The 22539-nt window shown below is 41.8% G+C and overlaps 1 protein-coding gene across 3 annotated transcripts; it reads left to right on the top strand.

The window, feature by feature from the left end:
* Positions 1-7047: 7047 nt before the first annotated feature.
* On the top strand, positions 7048-22510 carry LOC109469486 (sphingosine 1-phosphate receptor 1-like). Of its 3 annotated transcripts, none has more exons than XM_019768004.1 (3): positions 7048-7321; positions 20596-21346; positions 21583-22510. In XM_019768004.1, exons 2-3 carry the CDS (start codon positions 20700-20702, stop codon positions 22424-22426), a joined length of 1491 nt encoding a protein of 496 aa, XP_019623563.1. In that variant the 5' UTR covers positions 7048-7321; positions 20596-20699; the 3' UTR covers positions 22427-22510. The 3 variants fall into 3 exon arrangements, with proteins under 3 accessions (XP_019623563.1, XP_019623565.1, XP_019623564.1); XM_019768006.1 differs by lacking the exon at positions 7048-7321 and adding an exon at positions 19220-19316; XM_019768005.1 differs by lacking the exon at positions 7048-7321 and adding an exon at positions 19380-19496.
* Positions 22511-22539: the final 29 nt, after the last annotated feature.

The raw sequence follows: 22539 nt of genomic DNA on the forward strand, positions 1-22539 counted from the left end.
GATTATTGTAACGGATATTTTTCTTCGTCGTTCTTTCTTAACAAAGGTTAAGTAAGATCATCGCTGTCTTGTCTGTTGGAAGCTACCGAAGTCTAGGACTAGAAATACGTACAGTCTGCATTAGCACATACCAACAGGTTAACGTTTCAGACTAGTATAATTCATAAAGGGGACAGTTGCAAGTAGGCGACGTAATTACCTCCAGGAAAAATGGAAGTATTGTTTCGGTGTACCTGTGTGTGTCTGTGTATGTATGTGTTGCCGAATATTTGTGGTTTTGTTCCCCTAGCATATTGTTCTGGTACTACATCAAAATCTTTTAAAGCAAAAAAGTATTTTAATACTTAAAAGTATATTCATAATTTTTGGCATGTAGGTAGCTTAGACAGAGCCTTAAGCTTAATTAGTGTATACAATCTAATGCAAATCGTGCAAATGAATGCAATATATAATGTTATATACACGTACAGTCGTTATGTCGCATATGAATGATGAGTTCGGGTTTAATTTCCGTTGGTTTATTTGCCATATTCCTTAAACTTACAGTAAGTTTCTTGCAATAAGTTATACCTTAGCTAGCCATGTTGATTTGATTACATGGATGGCATCCGCGCGCGCATGAATTTTCGTCCGTTTTTGTTGTGAGAGCTAGCCCTTTATAACAGCCTCCGGCTAGTTGGGCAGTTCTGGCTGTATATATCTGTTTATGCAGTCTAATAAATCAAATCAAATCAAATCAAATCAAACAACAAATCAAAAGTCTTGTGTTGCAGTATCGATGTGTTTCAGTAGATGGCGCTCTTCCTCCGATTTCCCAGAAGGCGTGCGTATTACGCGCATGCGTTGTCACCACTTCCTCTCTACTTCCGCGTCATCGCCCAGCACACAGCTGTTCCAAGGATCTCCCGATTTTAGGGTAAGTTTTTCTTAATTTTTAGACAAATTAAGAAGTAATCGGTACGAAATATTGTATGAGGACCACATATACCACATGTATAAGTCTTGTTGCGTTCTATAGTAGCGTTTTTTTTTTGTAAGAAAAGAAGTTGTTTGTGAAAAGGTGGTTTTCCGGATACGCAAGCTCGCATGGGTCGGTGACACGTCACAGCTTTTCAAAATCTAGAATTTCGCAAAATAAAATCTTTAGATGATCAGAACAGCATTTTTGTGGGGAATAAAATTAAGAATTGTAAGTTTCTATGCGATTTAAAAGATTCGTGAGAGATTTAGATGCGTTAGATTCATATAACGGGTGAAGATTTGGTGTAAGAAGGGGAGGGGGGTTGTCTGTCTAAATCAGTTCGAAGTTGTTGCGTTGTCTTCGCACATGTTATTTACCATCCAGAAAATTCTGGAAAATTCGGCTCTGGCGATTTCTAATGCATTTTTATTTTATGAATAAGTTACAAAGCGAAGATACACATGTTATTCCTCTGATCTGAAACAGACTTCCTTCAACTGTTACTAAAAGTGTTGGGTTTTTGGGTTGGTTCATATCTTGAGAAAAAAATTTAAGCAATGATAATGATAATAATTTAAGTGAAGCAATCTGAAAGATAACTTTTATTCATTCAGAACATACATGTATTTTGGGTGATGACTAATTTTGTAACAAAAGTTAAACTGTAAATCATGACATAATTGCAGGTTTTATGAAATTATGCTGGCCTATCAAGTTGCGATTGTGGCAAACTCATAATTCAAGGCCGGTCATTACTAGTACATGTATGATTGTTTCATTACAAATTTACATGCACTGAAGCTAGGTGCTGTTCAATCATCCACCAACCTGATGAAATCATTCACAGATGTAAGATGTAAGAACTAAGTTTCTGAGTGTTTTTCTGTTGACAGCATCCACCATGGACCAGTTGGTACAGTTTGTTGAGCCTGCACGGCAGTTTGCTAAGGACTCCTACCGTCTGGTGAAGAGATGTACCAAGCCTGACCGTAAAGGTGAGACAATTTAGGATGGTGTCATTTGTTCGTTTTGCATAGCTGGTAAACCACTTTTAGGAATACTACTTATACTAGTAACTCGCCAGATTTGTATGTAGTAAGTACAAGCTGCATGAAACCTGACTGTATAAGGTTTGAACCACTCACGCTGGGAAGAACCCCTTACTCTTTTTGATTAGTGTGTTGGACCACCACCAACCACTCTCAACCCCATGATTTGCCTCTCCAAATGTGGGAAATTGCATTTTTAAAGGCTTGAAGATCCTAAATTTGCCCCTGACACCCCCAAAAGATTTCGAGCGCTGTCCCCCAGGTCCAATCATGAACCTGGGCTGACAGAAAAAAATTAGCTAGCTAGAGCCCTGAACAACCCTACTGCCTAGTACTGGTAACCACAAGACCACCTTAGCATCTGACTGTTCTGAAGAACAATGGACTTAAGAAATGTGTGTGCCAGGAATATATTCGATATTGAAACTGGCGTTGAAAATTGTTGAGTGTATAAGCCATGCACCAGACTTACAAAACCTTTGTTTTTGTTTTTCAGAGTTCCAGAAGATTGCCATGGCAACAGCGATAGGATTTGCCATCATGGGGTTCATCGGATTCTTTGTGAAGCTCATCCACATTCCCATCAACAACATCATAGTGTGAGTACATCTCATGAGGACGTCCCAAATATGCAAATTATTGACATAACCAGCAACATTGCAGTTTATGTAATAGAGTGTTCCCAAATACAGTCAAACCTGTCTATAGTGGTCACTCAAGGGACTGACCAAAATTGACCACTATGGCCAGGTGACCACTATAGAGAAATGGCGGTTAGTTCCCCCCCCCCACCGCCAACGTGACACATGCTTTCAGTACCATTGAACAAAGATGTATTTATGTCTTTATTCTCAAACATATGAAAACATTCATTGCACAGGTAAGTCTCTTTTCAAATGTAACATTACATGTTATAATTCAATTGTTGTTCTTTTGCTTTAGTTGTGGGACTTAGAAAAAAAAATTATATATCAAAACTGCATGCACTCGACATGATACTCAGTTGATCTACTGGGACTATGAAACCTTCCCACTAAAATATACAAAATCACTGGTTGCCATTTACTGTTCTTGTGTACGTGTAACATCGATGTTACCTACAAAAATATTGAAAGCGAATCAAGCAACAAAGTTTCTGTCGACTCCAAGCCATGTTTCTTCCGACTGCAAACTCCTTTAATCTCCTTCTCACTCGCTGTCAGTTGAATCACATCCACCTTGTGGAATAAGTTCGACGTCTGTCTTTCCGCTTTTGCCATCGTTTCTCCGCAATCGCCACGTTACTAGTACCGTAAGTCGAAAAGTGGAAGAGAAATTATGACATCGCCATGTTTTTGTTCTTTGGTGAGTGCTTCGCATGACCGACATCGCCACAACGAATTCCAACCATGTAAACAAGATTTTTTGTACCAAGATGCTGTCCATTTAGTTAACAGCAAAATAATTGTTCATCTGTTGCCGTTTATTTTCCGTTTTTTGGTTATTTTTGAACATGAAAACGTAGCGAAAACTTTCCTTTGTTTACGGCTTGGGTTTCTTCCGGCGTGGGTTGTCTGCCTCTGCCATTATGCCAATGTGGTGGTCAACAAAAATAGTGCTCCTTTCAGGCTTACATATTTTGTAGAATATTCACTACAGACTTAAGTTTACGATGAAAAATAGTGTTAATAATGTATTCCAAATATTTTTGTAATGTAATCACGCCATTTGATGCTATAAAATTAAATAAAAGTCGGTACATCTACCTCCAAACCAATGGAGTCTTCCGATGACCCCAATTGACCTGACTGTTGTTGCAGCCTGCGCCATTTTGAAAAATCACGAAACGCATTTTCTCAGCCCAAATTTCTTGAATTATGCCCGTGAAAAAGGGAAGTTGGCGACATATTTATGCTTTTCAAGGAATCGAAAAATCAAATATGGATATTCGTAAGTTTTTTGTAAGGATGATTGCCGCAATCTTCGCCGAGTCCACTGAAAGCACCGCGGCACGCACGACATGGTGTTTCAGATATCAAAGACGTCAACACGAGCGACCGCAAAAATTTCGTGTCAAAATCAAGTTTTCCTTTATTTCATACACATCTGGAGTCTAATTTCAGTTCACATTTTAATAATGTAGCGGCCACAAAATTATCACAAGGCTTGATTGAACGTCCTAACGGCCGTAGCCCGAGGTCGGGTGGTGTTACGTACGTGGTGCTTAGCGGGTAACTGCCGGCCAGCCGTGACCGCTATCGGCGGTGTTGACAGCCGGCGGGACCGGAATGGGGTGACCGCTGACCGCGTTGAACAGTGACCGCTATATACGCGATTCTTAATGCTTACGTCAATGGGAAAAATTCAAGGGACCGGCAAAAACCGACCGCTATGGCCGGGTGACCGCAATGCCAAGGTGACCGCTAGTACAGGTTTGACTGTATTGTGGATTCAGACGATGTCTTCAGATGTTGGCGAGATTCTTTTGGCATTGGTCTCAAAGTGAAAGATTGTCTGTGTCATTCTGTTAAAGCTAACATTCCTCCTGCTGGTATATTACCTTCAACATATTTCAGAAACAGTTTTTTCCTTTAGATGGATATTCGTCTTGAGATCATTGTGGATTCAGACAACGTCTTCAGATGTTGGTGAGATTCTTTTGGCATCCGTCTCAAATAGTGAAAAATGTTCTGTGTCATTCTGTTAAAGCTAACATTCCTCCTGTCGGTATATTACTAGCATGTTTCAGAAAAAGTTATTTCNTCGTAAGTTTTTTGTAAGGATGATTGCCGCAATCTTCGCCGAGTCCACTGAAAGCACCGCGGCACGCACGACATGGTGTTTCAGATATCAAAGACGTCAACACGAGCGACCGCAAAAATTTCGTGTCAAAATCAAGTTTTCCTTTATTTCATACACATCTGGAGTCTAATTTCAGTTCACATTTTAATAATGTAGCGGCCACAAAATTATCACAAGGCTTGATTGAACGTCCTAACGGCCGTAGCCCGAGGTCGGGTGGTGTTACGTACGTGGTGCTTAGCGGGTAACTGCCGGCCAGCCGTGACCGCTATCGGCGGTGTTGACAGCCGGCGGGACCGGAATGGGGTGACCGCTGACCGCGTTGAACAGTGACCGCTATATACGCGATTCTTAATGCTTACGTCAATGGGAAAAATTCAAGGGACCGGCAAAAACCGACCGCTATGGCCGGGTGACCGCAATGCCAAGGTGACCGCTAGTGCAGGTTTGACTGTATGCAAATTAGATATGATAAAGAATTTACCCAAAAAAAGTGAAAGTCAGAAACAAAGATTGCTACTTAATTGTGCCATCTTTTCTCTTCTAGTGGCTCATAGTATGGACTGACTGGACAATCGAGTTAGCGATGCGGAGCAGCTAATGAGAAAGGAGGAAGAAAACTTCAGAAGAAGACGATGTTAAATCTACACCAGTATTTTTGATTCTCAATGTAATTATGACGTCCATGTAAAAATGCACTTGTAGCATCTTTTGTATGTTGACTACTGGTAGTCTTCTAGTGGTTCGTTAAAAAAACATATAATAGAATACAAGTGTAAAGTTGAACTTGTAGCCTTTTTTAACCTTTTAATTTACAGACACTCACAACTTTTGAAATACATTTGTATTTCAGGGACTCTCTGTAACAATGGCTCAAGTATTGTTGTTTCTAAACATTTTCATCAATTAGATATGGCATGGCGGAAAAGTTATTGTAATGCAAAGGTATTAAGTGACATTTTTTCCCAGGAACAGTAAGATCATATAGCTTGTTATGTAGCCTTCTCAAATAAACATATTTTGATTGAGAAAAGTTGGCATCTTTGTCCTGACTTTTTACTGTATGGGTGAAATTTTCCTCGGTTTGAAATACAACCTTCATATACAGGTTAGTTGCAGGTAAAGTTGAAGCTGTGAAGGTATTTCTAAGGTCTACCTGCATCTAACAATATTATACTAAAGTCCTAGGAAAAAATGTTGTGTTTCCTGACTGACCCTAGAAAAAACTGCTGATCCTATCCTTTTTGGGGGTGGACCCCTGCAAAGGACATAAATTTTCGAGCTGATCAACCTTTTTTTGCATAATTTATTTTTGCATGATTTTGGACAAAAAAATTGTTGCCTGCTGACAGTGGTTGACATGCCGAAAATGGTCAAAGATGTCTGTTGCCATGCCCGAAAGTGGATTGTAGATAAATAAGGAGACATCATTTAAAACTTTTATTTTACAAAGTTGTTCAATGACAAATGGATATTGTAATAGTTGGCAGTAAACTTGGCACAATATTGTTTCTTGTTAAACAAGGTTTATGATGTCAAAATTTGAAAATGTAGGAATCTTGTTTTTGGCCCGCCTTGTTTTTTCTATTTCGCCCTATTGCATTATATTTGGGGTCTGTGGAGGATGTCATCCATAAAATTTACTTGCTGTGGCCTTACTTCAATACTTGACTTAAATTACTGGTACAATCCACTTCCTTTTACTAGTTACTAACTATAGCACTATTACTCATCAAGGTACTTCTGGCTTTTTTTTTTAAATTTCCGCTGCCTTTCTTCTTACCTGGCGAAAACTGACACCAAAATGACGAATGTTATTTTGTTAAACCAAGGCCATTATGTAGAAAGTCAACTAGTTAACTTAATATAACTAAAGATCAACTAAAGTTTTATTTGAAATTCCCATACCATGTTTCTTACGTTTAAAGTATGACTGTATTTCCTGAATTTTGATTCTTCGAAAATTATTCTAGATAATGAAAATATTTACTCAAAGAATGACTTCATACCTACTTCCGGTCACAAAATATACGTAACGTTACGTCAACAAAACTCACGCCTGGGTGATACCATTGTAGGATTGGGGAGGCTCTTTATAATTGGAATCTCTGTGTATGTTTCTCGTTAGCAAGATCCTATTAACTTAAGTTCTTGCAATAGTGTAGATAGAATGTGGCAGACTTACTACAAATCGCAAACTGTCTAAGCTATGTGCTGAACATACACAGTGCTTGCCAAAAACCTCCCAATTAAAATAGTTGAGTCTATGCTCGGGCCTTGAAAGTGTCAATCATCTGGTGACCCGACGCTTGGCTCCGCCCACTTGTGACCTCTGGGTTGGGTCATCTGTGACGACACGTCTTTTTACTGGCGTCTGCTGTCGAAAAAAGCCGGAAGTGTATATCCTTGTTACGTAGAATTATCGGGATACCCGATACACAACTACCCACAGACTGTGTACTTGTCCGTGTACGAGTTTCTGACTTACCGAGGAAGATTTCACGCAAGTTTGGGCCTTTTTTCAACACAGGTGGGTCAAAAAATGTTGTTTGTTTTCTTACAAATGTGTCCGTTACGACTGACTGCGCGATTTTGTTATACAGCACTCTCTTCTCGTCTTTTCGTATTCTAGCATTTCTTGCGTCGTTTTTGCTGGATCATTACAACGCCAAGGCTACCCATGGGGTATGTAGACATGAACATGTCACAGAAGTGTGTGGAAATTTTCCCACATGCCCGTCTCAAAACGAGTACGCTAGCAGTGGAGTGACTCAAACTGTACATTTGGGAGCGTTCGTGCGTTAAAAATCGATATGAATTTATTTCGTGGGGTCTCATGGGGGTTTCCTGGTTAAAGATTAGATTATGCTGCAAAGAAGTTGGATAAATTGACAGGAAATTGGACTAGTATAGTTCGAAGACGCTTTGCTTTGCGTAGACGCCTTTTGTTTCATTTTCTTTTGTGCCTCGCTAGTACATTATAGACTTGTAAATTATGAAATAATAGACTTGAGTTGTGGAGTGTAATTAACTCCGCGGGTCGTCTCTTTATAGATTAGAAAACTGAAGAATTCTACCCAAGACAGAACCCAAAAAGGCGCCCGTCACTGCCATAGTGTAATGTCAATCTGTTACTGAGTGAGACTAGATGTAGGTCGGTAGGGATACATTAGGGTTTATCAGCCTACCATTTTTAAGTAGTTAAACCATTTTTTCTCTCATTTTTTATTTACCCTTCTGATGTGTAAATTTTCTCGTTGGGATCTTTTTAATCCCTTCTTTGTTTTTTCTGGCGTTGGAGGATTGGAAATGACGTCACGCTGATCGGATATATTGTAATTCAAAACACATTGTTATTTATTCTGTTGGTATTGTCGCTTTGATTATGCATGAATTTACAAGTTGCAGCTTTTGTGCGAATTGTTTAATTTTTGCTTAACTTGGGGAGGGAGTGAAAAAAATTCCAGGGGGTCAAGAAAGTGTAGAGAAATAGGCTGACGCGGGATTAATTTTTTGTAGTATAAGTACATGTACTATAACCATGGAGGGAGAATGCTACAACAAGGCGTAAATTTAATTTCAATAGTCTGAGCATGGAGGTAAAAACAACTCTTCTTTGGGCTAATTTTGTTTTCAGCCCCTATAGTAGTCATGGCTAAATGTAATATGTCCTCCTTTGATTTTGACTTTCACACAAAAATGAAAAAGATTTCGCCAGAAAGTCCCCTGCAGTTCCAGAACAAGCTGCTAGGGGGGGACAAAACCCAAACCACTTAATCCTGACAGAAAAAGCTATCTGTCACCAAAAATCCCAGACCATATCATGTTCAGGACAAAAGATGCGAAAACCGGAAATTCTGCCGCAGTATTAAGGTCATCCACCAGGAGGCCCATATTTGACCTAGACCTTTGCCGTCCTACAACCTACCAACATACCAAATATCATCACAATCCATAAAGGCGTTCTTAAGTTATGCCGACTACAAATGTACGGAAACACAGACAGACATACACACACACACACACACCAAAAACAATACTTCTATCATGGAGGCAATAGCATGTTCCTTCTGGAGGAGATACAGACCTCCCTATTCCAGATAATGTGCTCTGACAACACACAGACCCCCACATAATTGACCTAATTTACAGATAACAGGCATCAACTGGACACTGTTAACACTTTAATGTTAGTCAACTGTCAAACAATCGTTTATCTAGTCTGGAGTAAGACATTTTCGGGCCAAGATTGCTTTGATAGGTTTTCCATTTATTTATTTATAACGATTTACCACACAGAGAATGGTGCGTTCAGGAACAGTTTTTCAAGGCCACCACAAAATCATAAAACACATCGGATACCCAATCATGGATATTTATATAAAATCAGAAACAAATTAAATTCAAATAAACAATGAAATCAACTAAGTTGTTGTTGTTTATGGAATTATGATAGTTGATATTAAGATTATAAAATTATTTCTACAATGTTTGCACAAAAAGCCACGGTGAATAACTAACGTTTTCGCTACAACATAGACATTACCGGTTTCTTGGTAACTCCTATGTTGATCCTCTCACCGCCCCAGGTGGGACCTGTTTGACATGAAACAGTCGCGTGAGATAAAAGCAGTTTTCACTCGGGAGGGTGAGTCTGGGGGTTAACCCTCGTCTCACAACATTGTTATCACACTGCTTTTCGGGGCTTGAGGTGCCAAAAACTGGTCTGAAAAATAACACAAACTACGACTTAAAAGAAACAGAAACGAGTAAAAGCTGAAACATTCGGAGTATTTAATTTTTTCATCGAGAAAACGTTTAAATTATTTTGAAACGACACTACAGATCTATACGGGGCTTGTATATCTGAACCACACTCGTTTTTAAACAACCTTATCTAACGAAGGAAATAACTGTTTACGTTTTAGAGGTCTGTGTCACCCCTTTAAAATTTTATTATTGTTATTCGTTGACCTGGTTATACGATACAAAGTTACGATAAAATTGTCAAGAATCTGAAGAACTATTAATAATAACAGAATCTTTGGAAGTAATTCTAGTGTTTGCAGTATGGCTTAGGTGTTTGATTAACTACGTACACACTACATGCCATGTTTTCTTTCACCCACGAAAATTACTTTCGTTGTGACACCAAATTGAATTTTTAATGTCAAATCCCCTATCTTTCCAGACGAGGAAGGAAATTGATCATTTTAGATAAGAAAAATTACTTCCTTTTTAACCGGACATTTTCGTAAAGGATCCGACATTCCAGTTCCTGGATTTGGGGCGTGAGTTTGTGGAGGGAGGGAGGGTGTAGCTAGGGAGGGTGGGTGTGTATCGGGCAGGCGACGGGACGTGGGCGGGTATAGGGGAACAAGTTGGCGGCCTGCTGACACTAGGGACTGCCCTAATCTTCCAGCACACGTTCGGGGTGGAAGATAGCCTGTCGTGTCCAGTCGTGGTTTTGGTCGACTTTCTTCGGGGCCACATGTACAGGAACTCTTCGCCGCCGGACTCAAGTAGGCTCCCCGGTAGGTTTTGCACGACGCGAGTTCAAGTGCTGGGGCTATATTTCGTGGAAAAACGGAAAACGCCAGGTAATCTTCAACATCTAGTTCTTCACTTCAACATCTAGTTCTTACAGTGACAGTGGCACCCAGGCTATAGGCCCGAGAAGCTAGATGATGGACTCCTTTGATGTTAGGGCTGTCAATTGTTTTTAACACCCTCAGACCATTGCAGGCAAGAGCGCACCATTCTAGAATGATTCTGAGACGTGCGAAGCTTCCAACTTCTTGTGATTACTTTCCTTGGCGCCGACTTGGGGTCAAGTCAGCCATCGCGGGGTACTTAGTATTACTCATCCCTTGCGAGACATCTTAGAGTGGTCTTAGACCAACGGTGTTGACAAGATGATGTGCTGCTAAGTATATTTTATTACATTTCTAAAATAAAGGAATCAAGACGGCGGACGGTATAAACTTCCTGGATGCTTTGTCCAATAGATGACGTCACGTGCACGTAAGGTCACGTGATCTATGATGATAGGTCATGTAGTATACCTATACGGCAGTCAAAATTCCTGTGCACTTTTATACTTTATAATATTGCGTTGGAACAAAAGTTTTAGCTCTGTACTACAGTATAAAAGAAATGGATAGCCCCCCGTGGTGCTGAATTATCTGTAGTGTTATCTAACCTTGACACCGCGTTGTCTTTAATATGACCTTGATCCGACGTTACCATGGTTACGATAGTCCCAGCCATGTACGATAGACATCCGATCCTCACAGTGACCAGATTTTCTGATAGAAATAAAAGCCGTGGGGTAAAGAGGTAATGTACACGGCGCCAAAGACAACAGACAGTGTGAAACAGTACATCACCAGTGGGCTAGTGTCTATTGGGGTGGGGGGGTAGTCTCCAAGCAGACGTTGGGTGTGGCTTCGTTACTCGTGTTATAGCATAAATTTTGTACGACATTCTATAGTGTTCAAGTTTTTATCTCTTCGCCTTCCTTACATTTGCTTTAAGATTACTGAGCCATCAGCACAAAATAATGGTCAACCACACCCACTTCGAACGCAAACATGTTAATCCCATTCTTTCTCTCTTTCAACCTTTCTTTCTTTTTCATTAATCCTTTCACCCTACTTATTTACATTCCTTATTTGTTTTTATTCTTTTCCACCATTACAAATTAAGAGAGAAGGACATGGAAGGAGAGAAAATACCACCAAATAAAACCGAGATGAAATTTCACATCTGTTTCAGAGATACAGCTGTTTCCACCTGTGTAATGTAAGAACAAACGACTTTCTGACGGCTGTACCATTTCCACTTTTGGATACAAACCATACGGCCAGTTAAAACTCCAAACCTGGCGCTCTTGCACCCCTACTGGTTGTCACTAGTGGTCTCGCCCATCTTGGAGCTTTTTCAAAATTGTTTTTGGGAATTGGTTGGGTAGGAGTCCAGATGTACGAGCCAATTAAATTGTCTTGTAGCGAAATTGATCTTACTGCTGAGTGGTTGATGGTTTCTGGGGACGGGAAAAGGAATTAACTAAATGAGATTAGGACCCTGCATATTCGTCTTGTCAATAACTATACAACGAACTAGAACTGATACACAACAGCACACCAAATAAAAAAATATCGGTTTTTGAAAACAAAGTTTAACGCATTATCATTATTGTATCAAACAAGAAGCATATTGTTTGTGAAGCGTTTCTCTCGTTGAAAACCAACCAAAAATATTTTTTACCAAAAATATCGAATTTATGAACGAGGTCTCCGTATTACAAAGTCAGCAAATATTCACGAAAATTGACCCATAAGTTTATTTTAAGTCGTTGAAATTGTTATTGTATCGGCATTGAAAACATAATTCAACCCTCTCCATATCTGAAATGTGTATATCTAAAGAGATTTCTAATGTTACTAAACACATTACACTTCTTGAAATACAACATTATCGGTGATGAGAGATACAAGTCACCTGCCAAACTGTTAAAAGGAACCCTAAGCACCACGTCTGTCGAAAGTCCATGTTTCTTTTTAAAATATGACCTCTATTCTGTGCCTGACCGTTGGCTCATGGGGTTAATAATTTACCATCAGGTTTCGTCGATAAAGTCACGCGAATCGCTGGGTGCACCTCTACTAGCAAAACAGCTAGAATATTGTCACCAGGTAGCCTCTACCAGGCTTTCCTACAGAGGTACGGATCGTAGAATTCGTAGCCCTGGTGCCCGACCCACAGCACACTACGCTCAAAGTTATCACTGACTACTTTGGGCCTAGCTATAGTGTGCTGTGGGCATGGCATCCATGCTTTAAAATTCGGTACGAAAAGAGGGAAAATTAAAAAAAAGGAAAATACTTGATCAGGAGAATCAGTCCACGGGAAGGTTCATCTTCCCCTTGGGTAAGTGAACTCTACAGTGCCCAAACCGAAGTTCCCTGGCAAAGTATTCTCATTTTTGGCTAAATTTTACTACTTTTGACCCCGCGTTGTTAGATAAAGTCTGTTAGAGGTTAGCCATCACGGGGCGATTTCTTGGTTCAGTTCGAGAAGACTTGTTTACACAGGTGACCGTGAGGGCATGTTTTGTTGACCTTGACCCAAAGTTTTTAACGTAGGGTTCAAATTCTACGTCGTTCAACGTCATTGACAGCCGTTTCATTTTGGAGTCGTGTAAATTGAGCCCCAATGTAGTGCTGAAATTTAAATGCTTCCCCAAATTCTGGTGCAATATTTGCTAGTACTTGACGTTGTTTTTCCTTTTTTCTTGTGTTTTTTTTAAGTAGACATTGGAAGTAAATAAGCTGTGGGTTTTGGCTTGGCTTTGCCCCAGAACGTTAACATATGGCAATGTTAATTGTAGGTCATGGCGGAACGATATATCAAACCCGGCAACGTGTGACACGGCATGCTCCCCTCCCCATCAATGCACTCGCTGGAGGTCAAATGGCTTTCTTTTTTTAGAGCGATTTTCATTATAATGTTTACCTTCGCAGAAGGAAAATATGTTGTTTTTGCCCCGTTTCTTCTTCCTCTTCTTCTTCTGTTCCAAACAAATAAGGTCAATGACCTGGACCAGACGGCTGCCACCATGGTAAACTGGTGTTGTAGCAGACACCATGTGTTGGGTTATTATTATGTAGCAAGTGGCAGGACAAAGCTGGAGGGGCTGGTCAAATGGCAACAACGACCGTATACGAGACGGAAATTAGCAACGGTGACAACAGGTCACATCGTGTTGTATTCACGGTGATTTGAAACAAGATTCCAACGTCTGCATCCATGGCGAATCAATCTTACGTAGAAAATTATATTCACCGATATGACCTAGTTCTGATGTCTTAATTACTCCAAATAACGTCAAATAACCCCGGCCCACCGACAACGCATGCGCACCGTAATGTCGCGGTATAGCCAGGAGTTTTTGACCATATTCTGTTATTTTTTTGTCTGTGTCAATCGATTTAGTCTCGCCAGTGAGCGAACATATTTCATCACGTTTCCATGCATGTTCTTTGTAGATTAAGTTTTGTAGTTATAATTGTACAATAGATTGCCCTTGTAGGCTTGTTGATTTACTGTGACACATTGCACCATGTATACGGTTGGTGAGCAATAAAGTTCATTCATTCTTCTCATACCTAACCTGGTATCCAGTCTATCGAGCTTTTCCCGCCCGCCTGAGCTAGGTTCTCTCGGTAGGTTTTTCACAATCGTGGGGCAAATCAACTCGACCCCTGGCATGCCATCTCTATTAGCGTAACACTCCTACCGGGCGGCCTGTTGTACTGGGCGGGGGAAAACTATTAGAGCCCCGAAGACAGCCTGCCCCAGCTACTATGCCCTAACCACGACTGGATACCAGGTTATCTCATACCCTGTATGGATAAATAACGGAGAGTCCCCGTAACAATTGGATTGTCCCTGTATTGGTGCCAGGTCTTGCCGTGTGGGTTAGCTGACGGTCCCCTGAGTTTGAGTCGGGCTCAGGCTTGGCAGGCGACACGTCCTGCTACCGTTTCACTGTGATGTTTACAGCTGGATCTAACGTTAACCTCTGCAGTAGGTGAGATATGTCTTTATCTAGGGCTAGAAGTAGTTACATGTGTGTTGAGTACGTCTCAAACGTAGCATGGTATTGAAACAAGAGGTGACTAATACAGTACTGTTAGGTATATTTTAGAGATCTTTAGATAAAAGCTAATACATGTTCGTATCGCTACGTATAACTGTTACATGTTCAAATTTACCTAAAAGTAAAATGTTCAAATTTAGAGTAGACTTTTTAGATCTTTTTATGAAAATTCGCTTTCTGGAGAAACCCCGAGTCTCTTATATGAAAACCTGGAAAAATTATATGCAACGTTCTCATCACTATGTCATGATGTGATGATGTTTCTTCTCAAGCCTAGTTTATTCCAAGCTTATTATGATCTGGTTAAAATGATTGACACCTCGCGAGCAGTTGTCTCGTGCAGACATCCGGGGATTATTCAGCTTAGATAGCCTCCCTAGCAGGCTCCTCGACGGGCACTTGGATACACATATTATCTCTTTGTTGCTGACTTTGATCATGCTATCCGATTTCTCCTATTTTCTAAGTCTTTCCAGTCTTCAGGAACTATCAGACCACCATAGGAATCAGAAAACAGTGTCAAATAATCAGCAAAAATTGCGTTGTTTAAATGCCCACGGAGGGGCCTGTTTTGAGTCTATTTCCTGAAAAAATAGCACGGTTTTAAACCTTATCCCGTGTGTTTGTTTGAGGTTTGAAATTGGATCCTGTGTTTTGGTTGTTCGTGTCGCCAGTGGCTTCAGTGGGAGTTTATTCTTGATAAAGCAAGCGAAATTTTAACCTACAGCCGATTCAAGTACTAATCACTTGGAGATGGATCGTATGTCGAGATTACAAATAGAGGACTTTGTTTCTTTACAGGAAGAGAGAGAAATTCTACCCATTGTAGGGAACTGTCAGTTACGGTCAGTTACAGAGGCTAATTTTATTTTTAAAATAAGAATTTAATACATTTAAAAGTATTTGAGAGCATAATCGATTTAAGACATCCAACGCAAATTCAGGATAGCAAAATCAAAACTGGATTTTCACAGTCAATTTTCTCAAATTTCTGGCCATTCTTTGAGGTAAGTAAGTTGAATCAATCATCTTCAATAGCATACTTTTATCTGTGAGACAAAAAGGCGATGTCGCTGACGGAAAAGTTTAAACGGTTGTTTGTGTTGTATCATAGGCTCAGCCGCTGGTTGTAGCTATTTGTTTGTGGTACAAAAACATAAAGAAACGCTTGACGAGCTTGACTTAGTGTTTCTGGACTACAGTATTTCAAACGCTTCAAGTATAAAATGATGACGAAAATGTGCTAAAAATGGCAGTAAAGAACTTTTCGTCAAATTTTTTTTGTTTCTGTTTTGCAGTCCTGAAATTGAATTGGTCAAAATCATTTTCACACCACCGTGGCACCCCTCCTTGTTGATCCTCCTTGGTACGTCCCGACCCGTGTATGATCCCAATCTGCAGTGATATCGGAGTAATGTAGACTATTTGTATGAGGGGGGAGGGGGGTAACCGGCCATGACTTGTGGTATGGACTATTCAATAACAGGAAGTATATTGAAGACGTCCCCACGAACTCAATTCTATGGATGGCATCACCTTGTGTTGATGCGAGAATAAGTAACAATTTTCACTACAGTAACATCCAGCAAAGCTTTTCATTTTTGTTGCATTAAAACATTTTGAATCGAGCAACAATAAGGAACAAAATAGAATTCATCAGTTAGCCTCTACCAGGCTTCAGAAGTTTGATAAGCCACTGGAAAGAGTAGAGATTGACTTAAAACATGTCAGAAGAGTTGGTCCGCTATTAAAGCTATTAAAACTGTATCCCTTTAGCGGACCAACTAGCCTAGCATGTTGCCTGTGTCTTTGGCCAACATCCACTATTTCTAGCTGCTTCTGAAGCCTGGTAGAGGCTATATATCCTGCCACAACTCCCCCTTAAGTTCTCCAACTCAATCTTTCTAGGCGAGTTTGTGCGTTTTTTGTCTGTCTACACCCTAGGGCAGATGATATGTACCCCCGGTGTAGCAGTCAAAGTGTACCCCCTGCCAACAAATGGCACCACCTGGTGTAGCAGTATAAGCGATACCCCTGTTCAATCTTTACCCCGTATGTCTTCAAGTGGAAATTGTTGGTAGAAAGGACGCACAGTAACAACAAGCAAACGTAAGACAGCTGTTTAGATATAACTTATATTATAAGTGTTTTCTTGCATGGGCTAAGTGATTTTTCAACTGCTGTTTTTGGGTGTGACTGGAAAACAGACGAAAAATGTCCAGACTAATGCATGATGTGCAAAATGACTAATAAACCGATGGACTTACCAACACAAAGCCCAGAAGAGAACAAAAATAGTCACGCCTTCATGTACCGGAGTTATCAACCAAGAATTGAGCTATTAAAAAAACTTATTCTTGCCTAGAAATATAGCAAAATGGAAGTCGCTGTCACCAAGTACAGTAGGGGCATTATGTACAGTTAAATGTTTAAGGGTTAGGTGTAACAAGTCGTTCGGTGTAATGTAGCCAGCTGCCGCTGCGCCGTGTGCCTGCGAGGCTGGTGTGTTACGCCTAAGGGCGGTTATACAGACACAGATACAGAAACAAAACACCATGTGTCACGGTTTGACCGGTCGACAGGGTCAGCAACATTAAATCTACGTCAACCATTTTTGCAGATTATTTTTCCATGTCAATCAGGGGAACATTTCTGTGTGGTTTTCGCACAGAACGTGTCTTTTAGGCAAATTTGACGGGGTAGCCTATGTCTTTCACAGCCGTACTAATAGACTATTTAGGCCTAGGAAAAAAGTGCTGTGTTTCCTGTTTCCCGACCGACCGTAGAAAAATCTGCAGACCCTAGCCTTTTTCTGGGTGAACCCCTGCAAGGGACATATATTTTTCCAGCTGATTGACCTTTTCTAGCTCCCTGATCAGATACCTGTGTGATAAAACGTTGTACAATCAGTTTTCCAACATTGATATTAAAAAAAATGTTGCTTGACCGAGTTGACCGAGTTGACCGAGTTGATCGAGTTGATCGAGTTGACCAGGGTAGTTGACCGAGTTGACCGAGTTGACCAGGGTAGTGGACCGAGTTGACCGAGTTGACCAGAGTAGTGGACCGAGTTGACCGAGTTGACCGAGTTGACCGAGTTGATCGAGTTGACCAGGGTAGTTGACCGAGTTGACCGAGTTTTACGTTGTTAAACTGTATTGTATGATATGTTGGATCACTAGATATAGAGTTGATAAAAAAGAAGACCTACCGACCCTAATTTTTGCAGGACTGAAACAGGATACACAACATTTTCCCTAGGCCTAAAGTGAAATGAAAATAATCAACTTGTCTTCCTACTACCATAGGTTTAAAGGAATTAAAATTGCAACATCACATATTTTTCTTTAAGAAAAAACATCATGAATCTTGAACATCGTTCTAGTTTCATTTGTAAAATTTCTTGAGTACATGTACGTTGCTCTTTGAAATTGTGGCACTTTTGAATGGTCGAAGCGGCGTTATACATCGTAATTTTTGAACTAACACCGACTCTCCTGCTGAATATACTTTAGACTAAGCCTATCAAAAACATAATGCTATTTATATTGACCCTATTGGTCTAAAAACTCAATTTACACAGAATCTGTTCAAATTGAGTTATAGCAGAGAATCCTCTGCTGTCAGCTGAATTGGCAGAACTTAAGCCAATTTGTTGAAATCATGCCCCCAGACAACACCGGAAATTTTGGGCGTTTTGAACCGTTGTCACCTCCTACTTCTTTGAGAATTCCTTTTTCCGCCCACGAAGTGAACTATTGTGTAGAACAAGACTCGTGCGGCATGTATGGGGCAGAGGGAGAACTTCATCATCAAAGTTTGAGAAGAAAATCTAAACCAGATGCTCCAAGGAAAGACCGGTAGTACCAGGAGCAGGATAATAGAGAGATCTAGACTGGATTCCAGTCTTGTTACCTCCATAAAAGCGGAGGTTTTGTTCTTGGTACGACCATGCAGACCAGCACGTCGGCAGAACGTTGCTGCGCCTGCACGAAATCCGTGACGTCATGTCATGTACGTGCACAACAATTCAAAATATGTGTCGTTTAAAAGGGCAACAAAATTGAAATATCTTAACGAAAAAATCTTAATATAATTTCAATTATCTTCCAATTTCCATGTCATTTCTGACATGGCCAGGCGCACTCGGTTTGTGGTACCATCATAAAATTGCAGAATGTAAACAAACATGGCTGACGACTGTTTTTAAACACACTCGTATGGTGTGCCATTTTGCCACCTCAACTTCCTGAATCAGTGAATGTCAGTTATTTGTCATGGAGCGTTTCAACTCACTTTACAAAAAAAACATACCAGAAAATTGACTTTTTATCGTCAAAATATTACATAATGCAGCTTTTAGGTCGTGCTCCCGTATACTGAAGGATAACATCCCATCTGTACTTTCTATATGCAATATATCGAGGAGCCATAACGGCCTGTTCGCCAGGCTAATGAGCACTCTACCTTCCAGACAATCGCACCGGTTTGTGGGGATTGTTTTATTCCTGCTATTGCGCCACGGCGGTGTCTGTTAGCCAGGCTAGAGAACACTCTACCCTCCAGATAATTGAACCGGTTTGTGGGATTGTCTTATTCCTGCTATTGCGCCACGGCAGTGTCTGTTTGCCAGGCTAGAGAACACTCTGCCCTCCAGACAATTGCACCGGTTTGTAGGGATTGTTTTATTCCTGTTATTGCGCCACGGCGGTGTCTGCTCGCTAGGCTAGAGAACGCTCTACCCTCCAGACAATTGCACCGGTTTGTGGGGATTGTTTTATTCCTGCTATTGCGCCACTGTGATGTCTGTTAGCCAGACTGGGAACGCCCTACGTACCCTCCAGTCCAGATAATTGCACCGGTTTGTGGGGATTGTTTTATTCCTACTATTGCGCCACGGCGGTGTCTGTTAGCGAGGCTAGAGAACACTCTACCCTCCAGACAATTGCACCGGTTTGTGGGGATTGTTTTATTCCTGCTATTGCGGGGGCGGAAGTCGCCGAAGGTCGCCTGCGGTACTTAGCGTGATAATGGACCAGATGTGAGTGAAACATGGGGCCTGGGGGGAAACACACCCAGTCGATGTTTTCTCATTCAAGCCCTTGAACTGAGCACCACAGAAGTAGAAAAACAAACAAACTGCGTAAAACTGCCAAACTTTGTAGCGTTTACCTTGATTTTTTTACCAAGGTTATCTACTGAGTAATTAACCATTGATTGGGTTTTAATGAATGTTTGATTGGCTGAGTTTTCGAGAAGTAGAAAAACAGACTGCGTAAAACTTCAAAACTTGGCGACAGCGTTTTACCAAGTTTTTTGTTACTGATCAATGAAAAGTATTCATTAGGTTTTAATTACTGAATGTCCACCGAAGCATAAGCTGCTATACAAAAATTGAAACAAATTATTGTTTCGTGTTTTACCATTGATTTCAACATTACAGGCTTCCAGGATTTGGTGACGTTCCCTACGTTGCATTACTGTACTGTTAGTCAATTGGTGTCAGGATCGCCCTATTTAGTCTAGCTTGGCCCCTGTTTCTCCGCGTGTCAACACTCAAACCACCTGTGGGAATTTTCAGTCTAATTACAAGGACTGAAAGACGCACAGAAAAACGCCAAGAGTAGCAGCTATGCAGGGCTTTGCCGGGAAATTCGTACATGTTGCACGCAACCTGATAAGAGTCAAGGGGAGAACCATCGGCTTCAGGGCCGGGGAAAGAGAGAGGAATCCTCGGAATCCTCTTCGAAGGAATCCAGGGTTTTCACTGGTCATTTGAGTATAGGAATCCCTACGCTGTGATTTGGACACCCAATGCTATGATTTAGCCCCCTGCACTGTCTGTCAACCAACGTACAGGTGTTTCATTTGGGGATGAACCGTGTGGAACTTGATACAGAGGAAAAACACAACTTTAGAATGAAATCAATACGCAAGACATGGTGTCTGAAATTTAGTGACTCAATACGCAGGAAACTATTAGAATTTTTCTGGGAGCATACCAGACCCCCTACTGTGGTCATGTCTTTGGGACTCTTCTATACCTGACCCCTACGCCGTTGTGACGAAATTCTGGTGAGAACTTTGCAATCCAAAATTTGGGTCTAACATAGAGTATTCTCTTCTGTTTTCGTTTCTAGATACTGCCTGCCAGAAGACATGAACACGTCTAGCTGACTTGGGACATCTGATCTCTCTTCAACACCAACAACAGGTCATAGGCATGATACTGCTCTACTAAACGATGAACGTGTCTACGTTGGGTGCAGTCCTGGGTCTACACAACACCACGGCCTCTATCGTGAGTAACACCACCACACTTTACTGGACAACGCCCAACATTACAACAACTACAGCGCACAGCACGAGTAGTAATTACACCGCTACCACTCCTTCAACTGTTGCAACCGCGCCCCTCAATACAACAGACCAAAGGAATCCGGTAACCGAAACTCTGTTAGTCACCACAACTCCAACCATGGTCAACACTGCCGAGTTGCTAACAAACTCCACTGCTAGTAGTTGGCCGCTTGCGTCTGACTTTCCTACGAACGGGTCTTTGCCGCCGTTCGGTGACCAGTGTAATGACTCGGAGTACGGCATCATACAGTTCATTGCCATTGCCGTCTCTGTGATCATCGTCTTCTTGAACGTCATGGTCATCGTGGCCATCAAGAAAGGTCCTCGCGGGCTCCACAAGCCGATGTACGTGTTCGTCACCAGTATGGCGGTGGCGGACTTGTTGTTGGGGCTCATCTCCTTCTACAGTTTCCTCGTGAACGACATCTTGGACGTGAAGATCGCGCCGTTCGAGTGGATGCTGAGGAAGCTCATCATCATGATGACGCTGATGGCGTCGGTTGGGAGCCTGTTGGTGATTGGTGTAGACAGGTACGTGACGCAATCTGGGTGTCCATCCAATCAAGACGGAGGATGGGGCAGGGGGTAAAAAGAAAACGAAGAAAAAGCGTATCGATCTTGAACTAATAAAATCGCCTTTTGTTGTATAAGGGCGATGCCCATCTCTCCGTTTCCCTTGGGCCACACAGTTGTTCAAGCACATAAAAGTTGGTGTAGCTGGTAACAAAATTTATACATGTAATGACATAATGATCTTCTTGTTCCAGATACATCACAATCGTCCACCATGTTGCTTACGTCACGAGAAAGCACGCCATCATCGCCGTGTGCGTCATCTGGGCGTTGGCCGTCGCCATAGCAACCGTTCCCCTCATGGGCTGGAACTGCGTGGAGCACTGCAAGTGTCGGATCAACTCCCAGGCCCTGAACGACAGCCGGCCGAACTGCGACCACCCAACCTGCTCCGTAGCGCTGCCCCCCTTCACCACGGGGTTCCTAACCCTGATCTTCACCATCTTCATGGTCGCTCTCCTCTTGCAGTCGTTTGTGTACTTCCGTACATACTTCTCAATCCACCAACAGACGTCTCTCATGGAGACACACAAGATCGACGACCACAGGGAACCTGCAGATATCGTCTTTGCCAAGACCATGGCGCTGGTTCTGATCGTGTTCGTGCTGTGCTACGCGCCGCTGATGACGATGATCTTCATCGATGTGGTGACGGGAGGTGCCGGGGGCTCCGGGATGATCACCCCGTCCGTTCTGACCTACGGCACGGTACCTGCGATCCTGAACTCCGCCATGAACCCGCTCATTTACGTCTTCAGGATCAGGAAGATGCGCCGCGCGTTCGGGTACCTGCTGTGCTGTTGTTGTCGGGAGAAGTTCGGAGTGGAAAGCGACATGTTCGAATCCAGCAGGGCTCCCGAGAAGGTCCGGATGCTCCGGGTCGGGAAGCTCAACTCGATGGGCCAGCGGGCGTCGCCACAAGCCTCGCGGCAGTTTCGAAAGCTGAACGAAAGCGCGGTTGAAGCCCAGCCGCTGTCGTCTTCCACTCCAAAGGCCAACGTGCCAGCTTCTGCCGTGGAGTTTGCAACTACGTGCTAGCAAGTAAAGAAGCGCCACCTTGCGATGTTTTCCGTATTTGCTAGCATAGAGTTTTAAACCCTCGCCAGCGGTTTTGGCACACGGAGGAATTTAGAGGTTCATAAAAGCTTATA

This window comes from Branchiostoma belcheri, unplaced genomic scaffold (genome assembly GCF_001625305.1).
Source record: "Branchiostoma belcheri isolate BF01 breed outbred unplaced genomic scaffold, Haploidv18h27 scaffold204, whole genome shotgun sequence".
NCBI lineage: Eukaryota > Metazoa > Chordata > Leptocardii > Amphioxiformes > Branchiostomatidae > Branchiostoma > Branchiostoma belcheri.

What these genes read in the sequence shown, in the direction of transcription:
- LOC109469486 (XM_019768004.1), top strand. Translation starts at nt 20,700, where the DNA reads ATGAACGTGTCTACGTTGGGTGCAGTCCTGGGTCTACACAACACCACG. An exon ending in TTGGTGATTGGTGTAGACAG is followed by an intron (nt 21,347 to 21,582) that starts GTACGTGACGCA and finishes TTCTTGTTCCAG; the next exon opens with ATACATCACAATCGTCCACC.